The sequence below is a fragment of the Otolemur garnettii genome, unplaced genomic scaffold (assembly GCF_000181295.1).
Source record: "Otolemur garnettii isolate 467f Iridium unplaced genomic scaffold, OtoGar3 scaffold00141, whole genome shotgun sequence".
In the NCBI taxonomy this organism is placed as follows: domain Eukaryota; kingdom Metazoa; phylum Chordata; class Mammalia; order Primates; family Galagidae; genus Otolemur; species Otolemur garnettii.
Window position 1 is genome coordinate 4155577 of NW_003852536.1, and position 16437 is coordinate 4172013.

General features: G+C 33.5%; 1 protein-coding gene across 4 annotated transcripts in view; it reads right to left on the reverse strand.

The window, feature by feature from the left end:
• Nucleotides 1-16437, reverse strand: part of SDCCAG8 (serologically defined colon cancer antigen 8) — a 227402-nt gene that overhangs the window by 121542 nt on the left and 89423 nt on the right. For all 4 annotated transcript variants that reach the window (XM_023518537.1, XM_003798811.3, XM_023518539.1 and 1 more), the window contains one exon: nt 1313-1455. In XM_023518537.1, coding sequence (XP_023374305.1) covers nt 1313-1455 — 143 coding nt within the window. The remainder of the gene's footprint in view (nt 1-1312; nt 1456-16437) is intronic.

Below are 16437 nucleotides of genomic sequence, written 5' to 3' on the forward strand. Positions count from 1 at the left end.
TTATTCTGCAGTATTAAGCATTTTTTTCTCATAAAAGCATTTCGTGTACTGGGATTTGTCCCAGATATCAGACATGTACAAAGGATTTATTTTCTTTCTTTCCTTTCTTTCTTTGCTCTGTTTTTCTTTCCATTGTTTAAAAGGGATGGTGTCAAATCATTTGCAAAATTATCATAAAAAATGTTTTTAACAAAGTTTGATTTTAACAGAACCAGAGGCATCTTAACACTAACCCAAAACTTTGGGAGGTTCACCAACCTCCGGAATATTTTTTTTCCAAATGCAGGCTGTTCAAGTGGTGCTTTTCTCCATCTGTTATCATACCGTGCTCAGAATTACATTGTCATATTTAACGTAAAAGGGATCAGTCCCCTTTCATAGCTAAAACTCAACATATTACTCTGATTGGGAGCCCAATGTTTTTCTGACTTATAAATCAAACCAAATGTCATAAACTTACATGTTTATTTAGACAAAGTCCTCTCTTAAAACTGTAAGTACTGAAAAAACTCAAAGGCTTGATGTGAAAATTAAAAAATTGTACTAAAACTCAAAATGAGAAGAAATCACTTATAAAGTAAAATACCTATTCTCATTATTTGAATTTTTCTCTGTGTTATAAATATGTGTATGTGTGTTTGTTTCCAATACAGCAAATTCACAGCGCTGGAAACCTAAAGAGTCTTATTGTAATTTAGGGCTTAGCTGTATATGTTTACTAAAGTTTGTGACACTGATCATATCACAATATCTCATGATGGAAACAAACTAATTTGAACTTCAATGGTATAAGCCTGAATACAATAATGATTTGAACATGAACAGTGCTAATCAATTTCATCTCCAAGTTTTATACCTCCTTAAGATACAGATTCCTTATTTTGTATCAGTTCCATTTTAATTTGCATCTTAGATTTTCCTTTACTTCTTTAACCACTGAACAGTATTTTATGATTTTCCAAAATAAATTCTCAGATCCTTTAGTTCAACATTTTTATTAGACATAGAATTAACAGGAGAGGTAGTGGTGGTGGTAGGAGAAATATGTCGTTTTGCTTATAGTGCTAGAGAATCACCTAAATATTTGAGCATTGTAGATGAAAGGTTTTGTAATATATCAGTAATTCCCTGCCACACTTATCATTCACATGTCTGGGTGTTTTGCTTACCACATCTCCACTTTTCTTAATATGCTTGAAAGCTGTGTGTGAATTGAATGACTAAGACTAACTCTAACAACTGTTTGGAAGCCTGTGGCAAAAATCAGTGGAGTGAATTGGGGGCTGTGGTGCATAATGGGATTAGGGAGTACCTGGTGAGGTGCAGTTGGTGCTCGGATTCGCCCAGCAGTTCTGTTAGTTTCAGGCACTCCTCTCTGGCCCGGGCTGCCTTCTGCTGCTCCTGTTCCAAGTGCTGCTTGCTTGCACTCAGTTCCATTCCCAATTTCTCTATCTCCTTAGGTAGAGAGAAGGGGGAAGAAGCATCCGTATAAAATATATGAACTGGAATTCAAAAGTAGCTCATTTTTATTTTTGCCATGAATTTTAATGTGATGAAAAATTATTAGAAAATTTAGGCTAGCTTCCATTTCATGACAAAGGGAATTAGCACATCCAAAAATGCACATTAGTGAGGTTTTTGGATTATAAAATGAAATCTAATTTTAAAAATGATTACATGAGGAGAGTAGTCAAAATGGATAATTGCACTTTCATTCTCAGAGTTACTCTTTTTAAAAAGTAACATTTACTTTTTAAATACTACCTTAAAAATGTGACATTTTTGTTTGAGATTCAACCAGACACACAGTGATTTACATCAAATATGTGACTTATTATTCTGAAAGACAGATTTATGGTTTCATTTAGATGTTTTGAAACCCAAATTAAAAGTTAAAATAATTTATCTTTTAGAAAAACATGAGGAGTAAAAATCGGTATCATTATCACGTTCAATATTTGGAAAAAATAATTCAGGAAAAAATATAGCATTAGAACCTTTAAGCATTAAGGGTATATGAAATTTCTAAATTAAAATAATATTATGTTAAAATTTGCATTAAAGAATGCCCTCTAAGACTAAAAAATGTGAACACCTAAAATATACAAAATTTAGGATAGCTTATTGTTTGGTTCAGGATGAAATTATCCTTGTCTTACTGAAACTCAAATATTTCAAAGCAAAAATACCTTATATAGAACATAGTCCTAAATTTATATATTGAAGTAGAAACATTTATCATAGAAAACATAAAATTAAGCAAACAAAAAAGGATAAACATTTTTAAAATATTTAGGCTATTAAAACAAGAAAAACAAAAAAGGGAAGAAACATTTTCAAATTCAGCACTAGGCAAGAAGCAATTTTGACATACAAAACGCAATCTGTTTGAAAAACAAAATTATATCTCAGCAGAATACTTTAAACGTAAACACATTTTCAAATGTCCTCATGTCATTACTCAATATTCTAAATCACCTCCAGCTATATTGATAATGTCATGTAAGATAAATAATTCATTTATATTTTTCTTAGATTTATAACACCATATTCAATTTATCCCCATGAAAACTATATATTACCAACAATATGATAACTTATTACATGTTCTCAATATTTCTTTTAAGCCTATGTAATAATAAATATCTCACTTTCATTCAGAGTAGATTTTCTGTATCTTTCAGATTGGAATACTAAGTGAAACTTACTTATTTCTTTAAAATATTTCGTTAATAAAGTCACACCAATATATTTCCAATGACTAAAGATATGAAAAATGTAATAGAAAAGTCCATTTTAATTTTTCTAACATTTATAAAATTAACAAAAAGAATTAGAATTGTACATTGACCTTAAAACTTCAAAAATTCTCATTAATTTTTTGTACACAGTACTATATGCAGGAAACTATGCTAAATAATATGGACTCTGAGAGTTTCTAGCTCTATACTCAGGAGTTAACAATTCATCTTTGTAAATGAGACACACTCACACAAGAAGACTATGAAAATATAAAGCATATAAAAATGCCACACGAGTGGAAGAGAAAATTCATGCCTCAGGAGCCAGATGAGAGATTTATTACCAGGGGCAAGAAAAGTGAGAAAGACGGTAAGGGCACAAAAACTCACAAAATGACAGATTAGATCACATTATGAAAGATCTCAAATTGCAGATTAATAAAGTTTGCTTTCCTTAGAGACAAGGGGGAGACATTAACACTTTTAACAGGTATGCAATGTAAGAGAAGTTGAGGCTTAAAAAAGTGGATCGCTGCGTACAATCAATTTAAAGTGGCAAAGAATGACAGAAGGGAAACTGTGAAAATATGGGTGTAGTATTCTAGACACGAGGAGTGGAGGGATTTAAAACAGAAATACAAAGAGAACGTGATGCTTTTGTAGAAGTAAAAGGAGAAGAATCAGAAGACCAACGAGGACTCCAGAATTGTGAATTGAGAGAATACAAAAGAATAACAGAGATACAAAGTAAATTCCAAACTTTAAATAAAAAGATGAAATTTTTATAAGCACTATGCAACAAGACATGGACCTGACCCTGTTAAATCAGTTGTTTATTTATTCTCATGTAATAAAAAGACAGAGGTTGCATTGAAAGATAGTTAAACATAAAGGTAAAGAACATGAGTCCAAGAGTCAACACGAATCAGGGCTTCAGACACAGCTCGGACATGTTCCTGTGACCTTGGACAAGTCACTAGACTATAATATCTTTAGTCTCAAATGCGAGTGATGACTACAGCCAGCTGCTAAGACTAAATTAGTTGATGAGTACTTATTAGAGTTCCTGGCATATAGAAAGAGCTAAATAAAAGATAGGTAATATCATTATTACTGATTTTTCCCCTGTATTTATCTTTCAAGAATAGCAAAATGACAAGAAGAAAAAATTACCAAAGTCTATATGAGCATTCCTAAAGAATTCTTGATTTAACTCAACAAAATTTCCACCTTCCCAATAAAGCAGCACTTTGGTGAAAACTGAATCAAACTTTATCTATTGTAATATAAAAATGTGAAAAGCATTTTTGTCCAGAAGATGGAAAATTACTGCCTGCTTCTGATTATCCGTGCCAGCAAAAGAGCTTATTGGTGCAGATAATCAAAATCAACAAATAATCTAACCAGCTGGCCCAGGGTGCCACACTTACTCCCTGAGTCAGGAAAATCTGCCATGGCACCAAGTCCAACAGTTAGAAGAGAAATCTGTTGCCAGAAATGTCATGCTCCCACTGGCAGGATAACCCTATGCCTCACCCAAGTAGGTCAGGCCTGCTTCCTTGGCTGTATACAGTGGCTCAGGGATGAACGACCAACAACAGGCAAAGGCCAATTGTATTATACATTGCTCTCAAAGTACACTATTAACCTGCAGGCCTACAGTGCCGGCTGAGGTGGCCATCTTTTGGCTCAGTGGGCAAAGGCATGTCCAGATAGCTTTACACCTTACCAAAAGTTACTCTTCAAGTCATGAATATAACTTCCAGGAGAAAGTAGTGCTAGAGAAGGAGACCTGACTCCTTACTATTCATTTATATCCCTCTCTACTGCAGGAAGTTTCTTTCTTCTTCGTGGACATTATGTAACTGTATTTTGATTCCCATTTAAGTTTTCTTGTCAAAGTAATGCACCTAATTAAAGCCAGATAGTACTAACTGGCTCATAACAAGGAAGAGCACTGACCATGCTCCACCGCCCATTCATCTCCACACCTAACCCCCAATGGCATACACCGTCAACTCTTCTGAAAACGACAAACTTAGGCTGCTCTTTCCTGAGTTTGCAATATTAGACTTTACATATGGACTTTCAGAGTTAGGAAAGGCAATGATTTAGATCTCCTATACCATCCACCCTACATATCCACCCATATAATAATTTTGGTTAAATCACTAGCCAGCAGTCCATTTTTGTTATAATGATTATGGAAAATTTGTTCACAACTAAGACAAGCAATATCCTCTTCAATTTAATTTTCTTACATATTTTATTATTTCTGGAATTAATTGCCTGATTCTAATGGTTTATCTTTCTAGGTAACTGACATTTTCTCCCAAGTGTTCAAATGGATCTGTCAAACACCTGTCAATAATATTTTTTCAAATAACCAAACACATCAGATAAATTAAAAGTTCTTTAAATTTGTTTTTTGCCTCTACATATGTCCTTCTTGGTGTCTTCTGTCTAGGCTGATGGATTTCTGTTTTGTGGCAAGCCTTTACTGTGCTCCTTTATAGTTCCCTGTTTTGGGGGTTATTAAGTCAGCCTGTTTCTCAATTTATTCCTATTTTTGGTTCAAGTATAATCTCTAGGTAGCTTTCATAAGAATAGGTCTGTGGAAGATAATTTTTTTTAGTATTGTATGCCTGAAATGCATGTTATTCTATGTATACACTCAATAATTTTGCTGGGTATAAAACTCTATTTTGAAATTCATTTTCACTTAGAATTTTTAAGAGACTATTCTGTCTTCAAGATCCTGATTTTTTTTTTTTTTTTTTTTTGGTGGTACAAAGAACACAGTATGAATATGTTACTAGAATTTTCCAAGTTAAATCCAGAAGATCCTAATATTACAATTGAAAAGCCCTATGCCATTCTGATTCCTAATACTTGATCTACAATTTTAATTTTTTTCTGAAAACTTTTATAATCATTTATTTTCCCCTCTCATTTTGAATTTTAAAATGTTGGGCTTTAGAATGGGCCTTTTAAAATTTTTCATGCTGAGTGTTCAGGAGCCCTATTCAATCTCGAGGCTTGTTTTTGTTAGTCTGAGAATATTTGCTAGGATTAATATTTTAAAATATTTTGATACCATACATTTTAATATTTCTTCTTCTAGAAACTCCTGGACATTGCTTTTCAGCTCTGTTGGATTTCTTACCCAATTTTATTTTGTATCACTTAATCTTCTGATTTTAACTTCTGGAAGATTTCTTTTACTTCATCTTTTAAGCCTATTGAATTTAAGAAAAATAATTCTATCATATTTTTCAGTTCTATGAATTATTTTGTTTCCACTGACCCTCTTAAATGGTATGCTAATTTTATTTTATGAATACAGTATCTTATCTATTAGAATATATACTATTTTAAGTGTTCTCCTCTGCTTGTAATATGTTGCCCCTATTTCCTCCAGTTTCCTTTTTTTTTTTTTTTTTCTGTTTGTCTGTTTTAGAAGCTTGATTACATTGCAGGTATTTCTCAAACACAGGCTGATACATGGGTGTACTTTTATATTTGAGAATGAGGCTGTTAACAAAGGTGTAGATTTAATGGTTTGGGGGTAACATGATAGCTTAGGTAATTGTTCAGCAAATATTCACTCCTATCCATCTTCTACTGAGAGTGGAATACACTGTCTCTGCCCACTGACTTGGGTTTGGCCGTATAATTTTATTTGGCCAATGGACTTAGCATGGCTATAATGTAAACAGAAATCATAAATACATTTATGTAGCATGGATTTGTTTTCATTGAGAATAGAATGCCCTAGTAATGGCTGCCCCTTCAGCCTAGAACACAGAAAGAATAAATGTGGAACAGAACCAAACCCACACCATAGCCCAAACAACCTACAACCTGATGCAGAAAACACCTGGTTAAATGCAGCATACACCATAGATCAGCCACATCTCATTTGACCTGCAGACTCATAAATGTGAACAAAAACAATCGCTGGCGTAAGCCACTGAGTTTTGTCAATATAAAATTATTGACTTTAAAGGAATAAGAACTATTGTACCCATATACCACCTCAGAATTTCATGATCTCTGAAACATACAGGACAGGTATTCCCATTTATGTATATGAGAAATTGAGGGTCAAAGACATTAAATATTTGCCCAAAGAAAAATACTCAAGCTTTGAACCAGATCTTCTGACTTTACTGCCCCTTCTACACCATACCTTAGATTATGCAATGGCTTTCAAACATTTTTAAACAAAATCCATAGTAAAAAATCCATTTATGTCATCCTTCAGAGATACACACACTCTTACATACACATGTAACAAGGACTTTATGAACAATATTATCATTACTATATGTGGTACCCTCTAATATATCCTATTTCTCCTTATTCTATTCTACTTCTTTAAAAAAAATTCTGACTTCAATCTAGAAAACTGATTTCACTTCTGCAATTTGAAAATCTTTATTTCAGATAATTAAAAAATACATATGTATTTTTCACATAAATTAAGTAGAACAAAACCAAGAATTTCTTTAAGAGAAATTCTATTACACATTTCTTTTGACTTCCTAAGGAAAAATATTAAAATAAATGAATGCAAAACCAATTTGAAAAATTGTATATCATCTTAATCCAAAAGGATAACTTTGCCTGGAAAGAAACAGAAGCATACAGAAACTATAATGACTCAATGGTAGTCACTGCAAACTAGAAGGAAAAACTTAAGGTTTTAATGCTGACAGATGTTGACAATATGAATTTATCACCCAGAAGCCAATGAACAAATTTGTAGGATGTATTATGAAAAGTAAGATAAAATTGAAACATAACAGTAATCTGTCACTTGGCGGGGGATAATAGTTTCTATCAAGTTCTGTGTGCATAAAAATGTACTCAGCCTACAGAATGGAGAAAATATTTGTATCCTACACATCCAATAAAGGGCTGATAACCAGAATCTACAAAGAACTCAAGCAAATCCGCAAGAAAAAAATCAACCCCATTAAAAAGTGGGCACAGGACATGAACAGAAACTTTTCAAAGGCAGACAGTCTAATGGCCAACAAACACATGAAAAAAAGCTCAGCATCTCTCATTGTTAAGGAAATGCAAATTAAAACCACAATGAGATATCACCTAACTCCAGTGAGAATGACTCTTATCAAAAACAATCCCAAACAACAAGTGCTGGACAGATGCAGAGAGAAAGGAACACCGTGTTAGTGGGACTGCAAAGTAGTACAAGCTCTACGGAAAGCAGAATGGAGTCAGCTCAAAGAATTATAAGTGGACCCACCATTTGATCCAGCAATCCCACTACTAGGAAAAAAAGTCATTTTTCTCAAAAAAACCTTGTATTTTTATAGTAGCACAATTCACAGTTGCAAGGATGTGGAAAAAGCCCAATACATGGGATCAGTAGAATGTAGCATAGGCAAACTATGGAGTACGACTCGGTCATAAAAAATGGTGATGTAGTATCTTTTGTAACAACCTGGATGCAAATGGAGACCCTCCTTCTAAGTGAAGTATCACAAGAATGGAAAAACAAACACCACATGTACTCAAGACTAAATCAGAACTAATCAACACTTACGTGCACATATTGAAGTAAAACTCATCAGGAATCAAGTAGGCGAGAGGAAGGGGAAGGGGCTGGGTTAATGTTAATTCACACCTAACTGGTGCCATGCACACATTCTGGGTGAAGTGCACACTTACAACTTTGACTTTAAATGTACAAAAGCCTTCTCGATATATACCTAGCAGAGGAATTATAGGATCAAATGGCAGATCTCCAAGAATATGGGGGATGAGGAGAGGGCGGGGAGGGGAGGGGAGGAGGATGGGTGAAGGGAGGGTGATTGCGGGGATCACGCCTATGATTTATCCTATAAGGGTACATGTGAATCTTTCTAAATGTCAAATATAAATGTCTTAACACAACAATTATGAGAATGACATGACTATATTGGCCAATTGGATGAAAGTATTTCAAATTGTATATGGAAACAACACACTGTATCCCATGATAGAATTAATGTGCACAAATAGGATTTAATAAAAATAAATGTACAAAAGCAAATTATGTAACTAAAACGTGTGAGCCCCTGAAATATTCTAAAATTTTAAAAAAGTGCTCATCACACATATAGTACTTCATATTCACCAGGAGACACTTATTAACTTGCAGATGTTAAGACTAATTTTATCAAATCATTGATATTTTTTTCTACAGCTACAATAGCTACGTTTGCTTATTTAAATGTAAGCTAAGTAAATGAAAAATTTAGTTCCTCAACAGCATTACTCACAGTATAAATACTCATTGCCACATTTGTTCAAATGCACACGGTGATCATGGCTACCATATTGGACAGTGCAGATATAAAGTATTTTCATCATCACAGAAAATTCTATTAGATAACATGGGTGTAGAAGATAGCAAAATTATTTCTAAGACTCCAAACTAGACTCTTGGGGAATCAGCCTATGTGAATAAAAGGCTATTATAAATAGTAAGTCATTTTGGAAATAGCCAAAAAAGAATGTCCTTCTTATTGCAGCAGACACAGAAGACTGCTGATACCACTGTAGAAATCCTTTCATGGTTATTACTGATGGCACACCACATCAATTTCTATGTTTTTATTGTGGACCTAATAATAAAACCGATGCCAGCTAGCGTTTCGGAGTGCTTACCATGTGCCAGACAGTGTCTTAGCATTTTATATTTTAAAATTTCATTTTGTATTCATGACAACTTTGTAAAAATAAGTATCCTATTCCTGCTTTACAGATGAGAAAACTGAAGCTCACAGATGTTAAGTAACTTATGTAAGATTATACAGTGAGAGCTGGGATTCAAAACGAAATGTCTTACTTCAAGTCCCATAATATTTCTACTATACTGTATTGTCTCCCTAAACAAACCTGGATGTAACAGGTAATGGAGGAATGACATGGTCTGATTTTCATAACCTCCCTACAATCTGACAGACACAGAAGACACAGATGACACAGTGTTATCAGAAGATATATCTCAGAGAACATGCATCAAATATTCTCCTACCAAACACAAGGGTCTCACTTTACAAGGCCCTGGACACCATTCAGGCTCATTTCTCCATGAGATTTTAGGGTTAGTGACTTGAAGAAATCCTTATGTTTTGTTTTGCTTACACTCTTGCCTATGGTCTGTATCTTGTACAATCTGATCAACTCCAACATAAGAATCAATGTGGGACTTGAGCTTTTAGTCTTACCAATAAATTACGGAACATCTTTGTGAATCTTTGCATTTTTCCAATTGCTTCTAACGTCGCTATTGAATCAATCCTGACTTTAAGCAAATATTCTTTAAAGAATTTCAAGAAACTTTTCTTCCTTTGCACAATGTTAAGAGAAGTGGCATCAACTGATGACTTAAATTCAAAAGCACTTCCTCAGAGCTAAAGTAGCTCTCAGCCAAAACAAGTGTTCCAAACAGATGAGGTTGGAGTAGGATAGGAAAGAAGTGCCTTTCTAAAAGAAAGTGTGTCTAAAGGAGAGAAGAATTTAAGACATTTGATATCAAGCTGGTTCTACTACATTGCGACAATGTATTTGGTTAAGCCAAACTTACATCACTGTTCTGTTGTGCCAGGAGATTCAAAGGCAAAAATAAGAATATTGTAGCTCTGTGGTCAGTTTGCAACAGAGTTCAGGAGATAGCGCTCCTTTTTTGGAATGTTTAGTAAATAAAAGACTTGCTCTCAGGCCATTCATAAGGGAAGCAATTTTTTTCTTTAAAATATTGAGGTACCTTTTTGTCTCTAATTCTCATATTCTTTCAGTGTTCTAAAAGAGGAAAATATTAACTATGTTCAAAGCATCGTATGGTTTCGCATTCACACTATAAACAACATGGATACAGGGATCTTGACCTTTTATGCCTACTAATATTAGGAGTTTACTATGGGAGGCATTATAAACAAACATTAAGATAATCCTTGATGAGGGAAAATCTGAAACAAGATGTGATGGTTAGATGGTCATAAAAAAAGAGGATACATTTTTCAAACGATGTACTGCAAAAGAGTTGTTAAGGTATTGTGAACATGACTCAGAGTGATGAGAGGCAGATTCAGATTATACGTTACTTGTGAGTAAAAAGAGTAAAGTTAAAGACAATACTGAAACAATGTTAAAAATTTCTAAAATAATGAAGGAATAAAATATATAAATCTCCTAGTTGTCATCCACACAGGTTATCATCAATCAATAGTGGGGAGTTTTTAAATTGTCTGAGAATAAATTTTGCATTGGTTCAATACTAGAAAATGTGTCCATGGCTAAACTATAAAAGACAGCCATGAGTCAAGAAAACACACACCACTTCAGAAGCACACCTGCCTCCTGCCCAGGCTGTATCTTTGTTTCTTACTTTGAAGATCCTGTTTCTGCTCTGGAGTTGGATGCCAGTGGCCCTCAAGAGATATAAGATCATATCCCCTTGCTGTATGGTACACTTCATCCCTATCTCCATCATTATGATCACAGAATCAGGTGGTTCACAGTCAATGTTAGAGCAGTAGGACCTCACAGTGGAGCTGCGATACAGAACAGCAAGAGAGGAACGGGGGAAGTGTGGGGTGGCTCTGCCCACCATTCAACTCAGTGAGTGAACATCTTGGAGCGACTGGAAAGAGCGAGACATCAATGTACTGAGCTCGTGGTCAGTCGCAGTATATATGGACCTCTCAAGGGCTGAACATCTACCACATTATATAATTTCATCTAAGAAACAGGCATATTTTTCAAACAAAAGCACTCCCAAACACCTCAATTCATTTATCTAGTCCTTGTCTGAATAAACAGTAGTGCATCCCAGTTAAAATTTTCGAGAAAGGGTATGAATGTCTCCAATTTAGTAGGAGTGTATGGCTCTAAATGAACATATAATCAATATCTATATCAGCCAGGTATGGGGACTCAGGCCTATAATCCTAGCACTCTGGGAGGCTGAGGCAGGAGGACAACTTAAGGTCAGAAGTTTAAAAACAGCGTGAGTAAGACCTGGCTATGAGACCCTATCCCTACTAAAAATAGAAAAATTAGCCTAGCATTGTGGCGAGTTCCTGTAGTCCCAGCTACTCAGGAGGCTAAGGCAGGAAGACTTCGCGAACCCAGGAGTTTGAGGTTCTCGAGGTTACTGTGAGCTAGGCTTGATGCCAAGGCACTAAAGCTCAGGCACTAGAGTCAGGGAAGCAAGACTCTATCTCAGAAAAAAAAAATCAATATATATAAATCCATGTTGACTCTTAAGAGCAATTTATAAAATTTTCATAGTAATGATTTTGATCATATGAATATTCACCCTTTCAAGGTGAATTTAGAATATAACTCCCTTCTGAAATGTCACTCTACAAGAATGAAATATCCTGAGTTTATTTTAGTAGTAAGAATATTTTAACAGATTCACAGATACTACAAGTAATTTTTCTTTTATGTTTATAAACCTTTTATGTTTATGTTTATGTTTTCTTTTATGTTTAGGCGTTGAAGTGGTCAGTTATGTACTTTACTACATTTAGTGTGAGGAATTAATTGCTTTTTCTATCATTTGTTAAGATCTGAGATTGGTCTCCACACGTGTCAAGGGTCTGATGCGACTACAAAGTGTGAAAAGAGCTCCTCACACTGCCTTTCCCTCTCCCTCCACTTGGGACTGACTGTATCCCTAACAACTGACAACTGGGGGACTACGAAAACCTACCAGTAAAAACATCCTCGGAAGGGTGCTTAACCATTTACAAATCCATCTCAAGGAATTATCAACCAAGAGAATATTTCCATATTTTGTTTACAGCTATATCACAAGAGCTAGATTAATAAACTTAATAAACTCAAAACACTTTGGATCGGTAGCAGTTCCTTGTTTTATAAAGCTAGCAATCCTGCAGCATCCATTTTGCACATACTATAAAATTTACATTGGGACATTTAAATGTGATAGTCTTATAATGTTTGTGGAGAGGCTATAACTAAAAAGGCTAAAGTAGACCTATATTCCTCTGCTTGGTGCACATATGAAGGGAATCCTTTAATTTTCTATAACCACCTTATCTTATAATTTGTAAAACAAAGAAAGGCTCATAAAGGTAATGTTTAGCTTATTTTCTGGAAGAAAATTTATGTCAGCAACATATTTGACATTTCAATTTAATAAAAGAAGAAATTCTCTTTCACTTAAAATGCTATGTTGACCAGTTTGATGAAAACATTTCAAATTGTATGTAAAACCAGCACATTGTACCCCATGATTGCATTAATGTACACAGCTATGATTTAATATAAAAAGCTAATATATAAACTTCATAAACACATATTTACAAATAATATTTAAATATATACATATATTTTGCAACATATATAAGACATTGTACATCTATGCATGTATATATTAAATAAATATATGTAATATATTCAAGTTAACTTTTAATGCTATATAATAAAGTAGCTCTTGGCCATTAGTTAAAAAAAAAAGAGCAAAGGAGAACTGCCTCTTTCCATTCTTCTCTGAGAATGAGCTATGATGCTCTGGCTCAGGACAGGGTGGCCAGTGAGGATAACCCCACTGTTTCTAAGGGAAGAGTCCCAACGCCAACGAGTCTTTAACCTGAGTTTGCTGGGGAATTAGCATAATTCTTTTAATATTTCTTATAGTAACTCTAAATTTACTTCATAAAAAAAAAAAAGTTACATGTAACTCTGACCTAATCCTTTTGAAGGCACTTCAAAAGTATTTTGCTTGCTACAATAACCACATTCAAAAGAAAAATAAACCTGGAGTTGTTTCTCTCAAAATGAACTACAATAAAAACAGGAAGATCTCTTTTCTCGTGGGACATCCCTATATAAAAAGAATAGTCTTTTTAAAGGCTAAGAAATTCTTTAATATGTTTTTCCCTTTTATTAAAAAGGAACAATCTAATAAGTACAAAAGGTGGTAGACAAAAAGAATTATTAAAGAAAAACAATTTATAAATAGTCATCACAAACACAAGAAAACATAACATCACATAATAAAGGGAATGCTCATTACAGTTGTTGAATCTTCTCACCATGTGAAAATAGTTAAAATAATAATAAAATAATAGTTAATTGTAAAAATAATCAGCTGAGAAAATTATCCAAAGCAAAGATAAAATGTAATAAATTCATTCCAATTTAGGAAAGAAAAACTTAATTTCTTTCCTTAAATGATGACTTCAGAGGCCCTCAATTCAACACAATACATATTTTTGAGTAAATATGTGAATATGTGCCTGCCATGTGCCAGATATTATATATATATGTGTGTGTGTATAAAATCCAGATGGCCAGATAATTTCATATTTATATGTACATATACACACACACATATAATATCCAATCTATCTCATTCTCCTCACTGGCTTTCTCAGCCTTTGTTTCTATTAAAACACAAACTGATTCTCTCCTTATCATTTTGACAAAAATAGCAAGCCTTTTGACTCCTCTAATTTTCTTATTTCTTATTCATTTATTTATTTTACTTTTGAAGAAGGAAAAAGAGGGAGAGAAAAGGAGGGAGCAATTCACCTAATTTATCATGTTCTCTCCCACTCAAATTTACAATCATCTGGGCTACCGAAAATACCAGAAATTATTGGAATAGTCTTATTTAGTTCTTATAAAAATTGACAGCAGAAAGTGTCTCATAACTATTAACATTAAGGCTCTAGGATTCCTGTTAAATGAAGTCTAACCACCTTTTTCACGTTATATTACTATATTTTGGAATAAATACTGTTTATATTATGTATGTACATTAGACCTATTAATATTTTCCAATAGCACAATTCAATTGAAAATACATCAAAATATAAAATAACTTTGGTCACGTTGCCCATTACCAATCACAGAGTTGCTGCTGGAGCATTCTCCACATAGATGAATATGACTAAACACCTCTAAGAAACCAGACCAAGTATAAAACCATACTAAAACACCTTTAATGAATGGGAGGCTGAAAAGCATTTTCACAAAAGATACAGATGCTTTCACTATATGCACAAAGTAAATTACTTCAAATTAACTACAAATATTACTCTTCATAAAGTTATAACTGATTTTGCCTTAGAAAAACTTTACAACATATGAAGTTTATTATTTATTTCCAGTTTAGAAAACATATTTTTTATTAAATGTACTTAGAATGCTTTCAAGTTCTCATTATGAGATTAAAGCTCTTTTAAAGTACTTTTTGAAGTATTTTTTAACAATTTGATTGTAGTAGTTTTTTTTTTTTTTTTTTTGCAGTTTTTGGCCAGGGCTGGGCTTGAACCCGCCACCTCCAGCATATGGGGCTGGCGCCCCACTCCTTTGAGCCACAGGCGCTGCCCTGATTGTAGTTCTTTTAAATTAATAGCCTCCACATACAAAGGAGTAAATTCATCTACTCAATTTATTGACCATCTATTCAATCTTAGCACTCAATCATTAGATCTAGTCAATCTATTTCATTAAATGGATAGCAACCTAAAGATCATTGCAATAAGTACTTTTTAACAATTTCCTATATTTTCCATTTATGCTTCAAATGTAATATTTTCTCAGATGTGATGCATATGTAGGTATATTTTTCAAAGCCAAAATATTTTTACTGTAGTTATAAAAGTACTGACAACTACAAAATCTCAATTTCCAACGTTTTAGTTAATCAATCTGTTACAATTCCAAGAGTAAGCACAGTTTTATGGTAATTATTAAAAATTATTATGTAAAAATTATTGGCCCATTTGCTATTCTTAACCAAAACAACAGGCAATTTTGGTAAAATTATTTTGTCTCTTTGATTGTGCACAAATTTTTATTCTTGTGTTACCACCACAAATTAAAACTCTTATATTCAATATTACTTTTATGGGAGTTATCTGGAAAATAATCAATTAAATCTTGATTCCCAGGAAGAAAACTTAAGCATCATTTTATATCTACCTTTTAAGACCTCAATGTACACTTTTTAATGTAGCAAATACAATTCCTCTTCCTTAAATATTGTGCTAGGTATATTTTTTTCTAAAATGCTCTCCAGCTAAAAAAGGTCCCAAAACAGGAGTAAAACACCTGTGTTTATCAAGATTTTCTTTGTTTAAAAAAAATAAAAACCAACGGGCCATGCAGTTAAAGTAGATGACACCTCAGTTATCCCCTTACTCTATCCCCTCACTGCAGATGGAAACACTGCAAGTAGTGAAGTTCAACTGCTCACTGACGCCCCTAAACCGTACTGGACCCCAGGCCCCAAACTCTGTGCCTATACCCGTTTCCTTTCAAATGTGGAATAATGCCAAACCACAACGCTAACTCAGTTACAAGCATAAATAAGCTTCTATTTGCAATAATTAATTTTTAAATGCAATAAAGAAAACACATCATCTGTTTCTCCTCTGAAAACTGTTATTCAACAAGAATTTTTCTTTTAACTCTACATCCTATCTTATTGAATTCTGTCAATCTTCAACAAGCAACAAATTTGAGACTCAGACACCTTTTTTTCAATAACTAGCATTCTAAGACCACATACATTATCTCTTAATTCAGAGAAAAAACACATCATTTTAGGTTTGATATTTATCAATATTACTGTTTTGTAGAGGTGCTGGGCAAAAATAAAATATTTCTCTTCTCTCTGACCAAGAAAATTCAAATG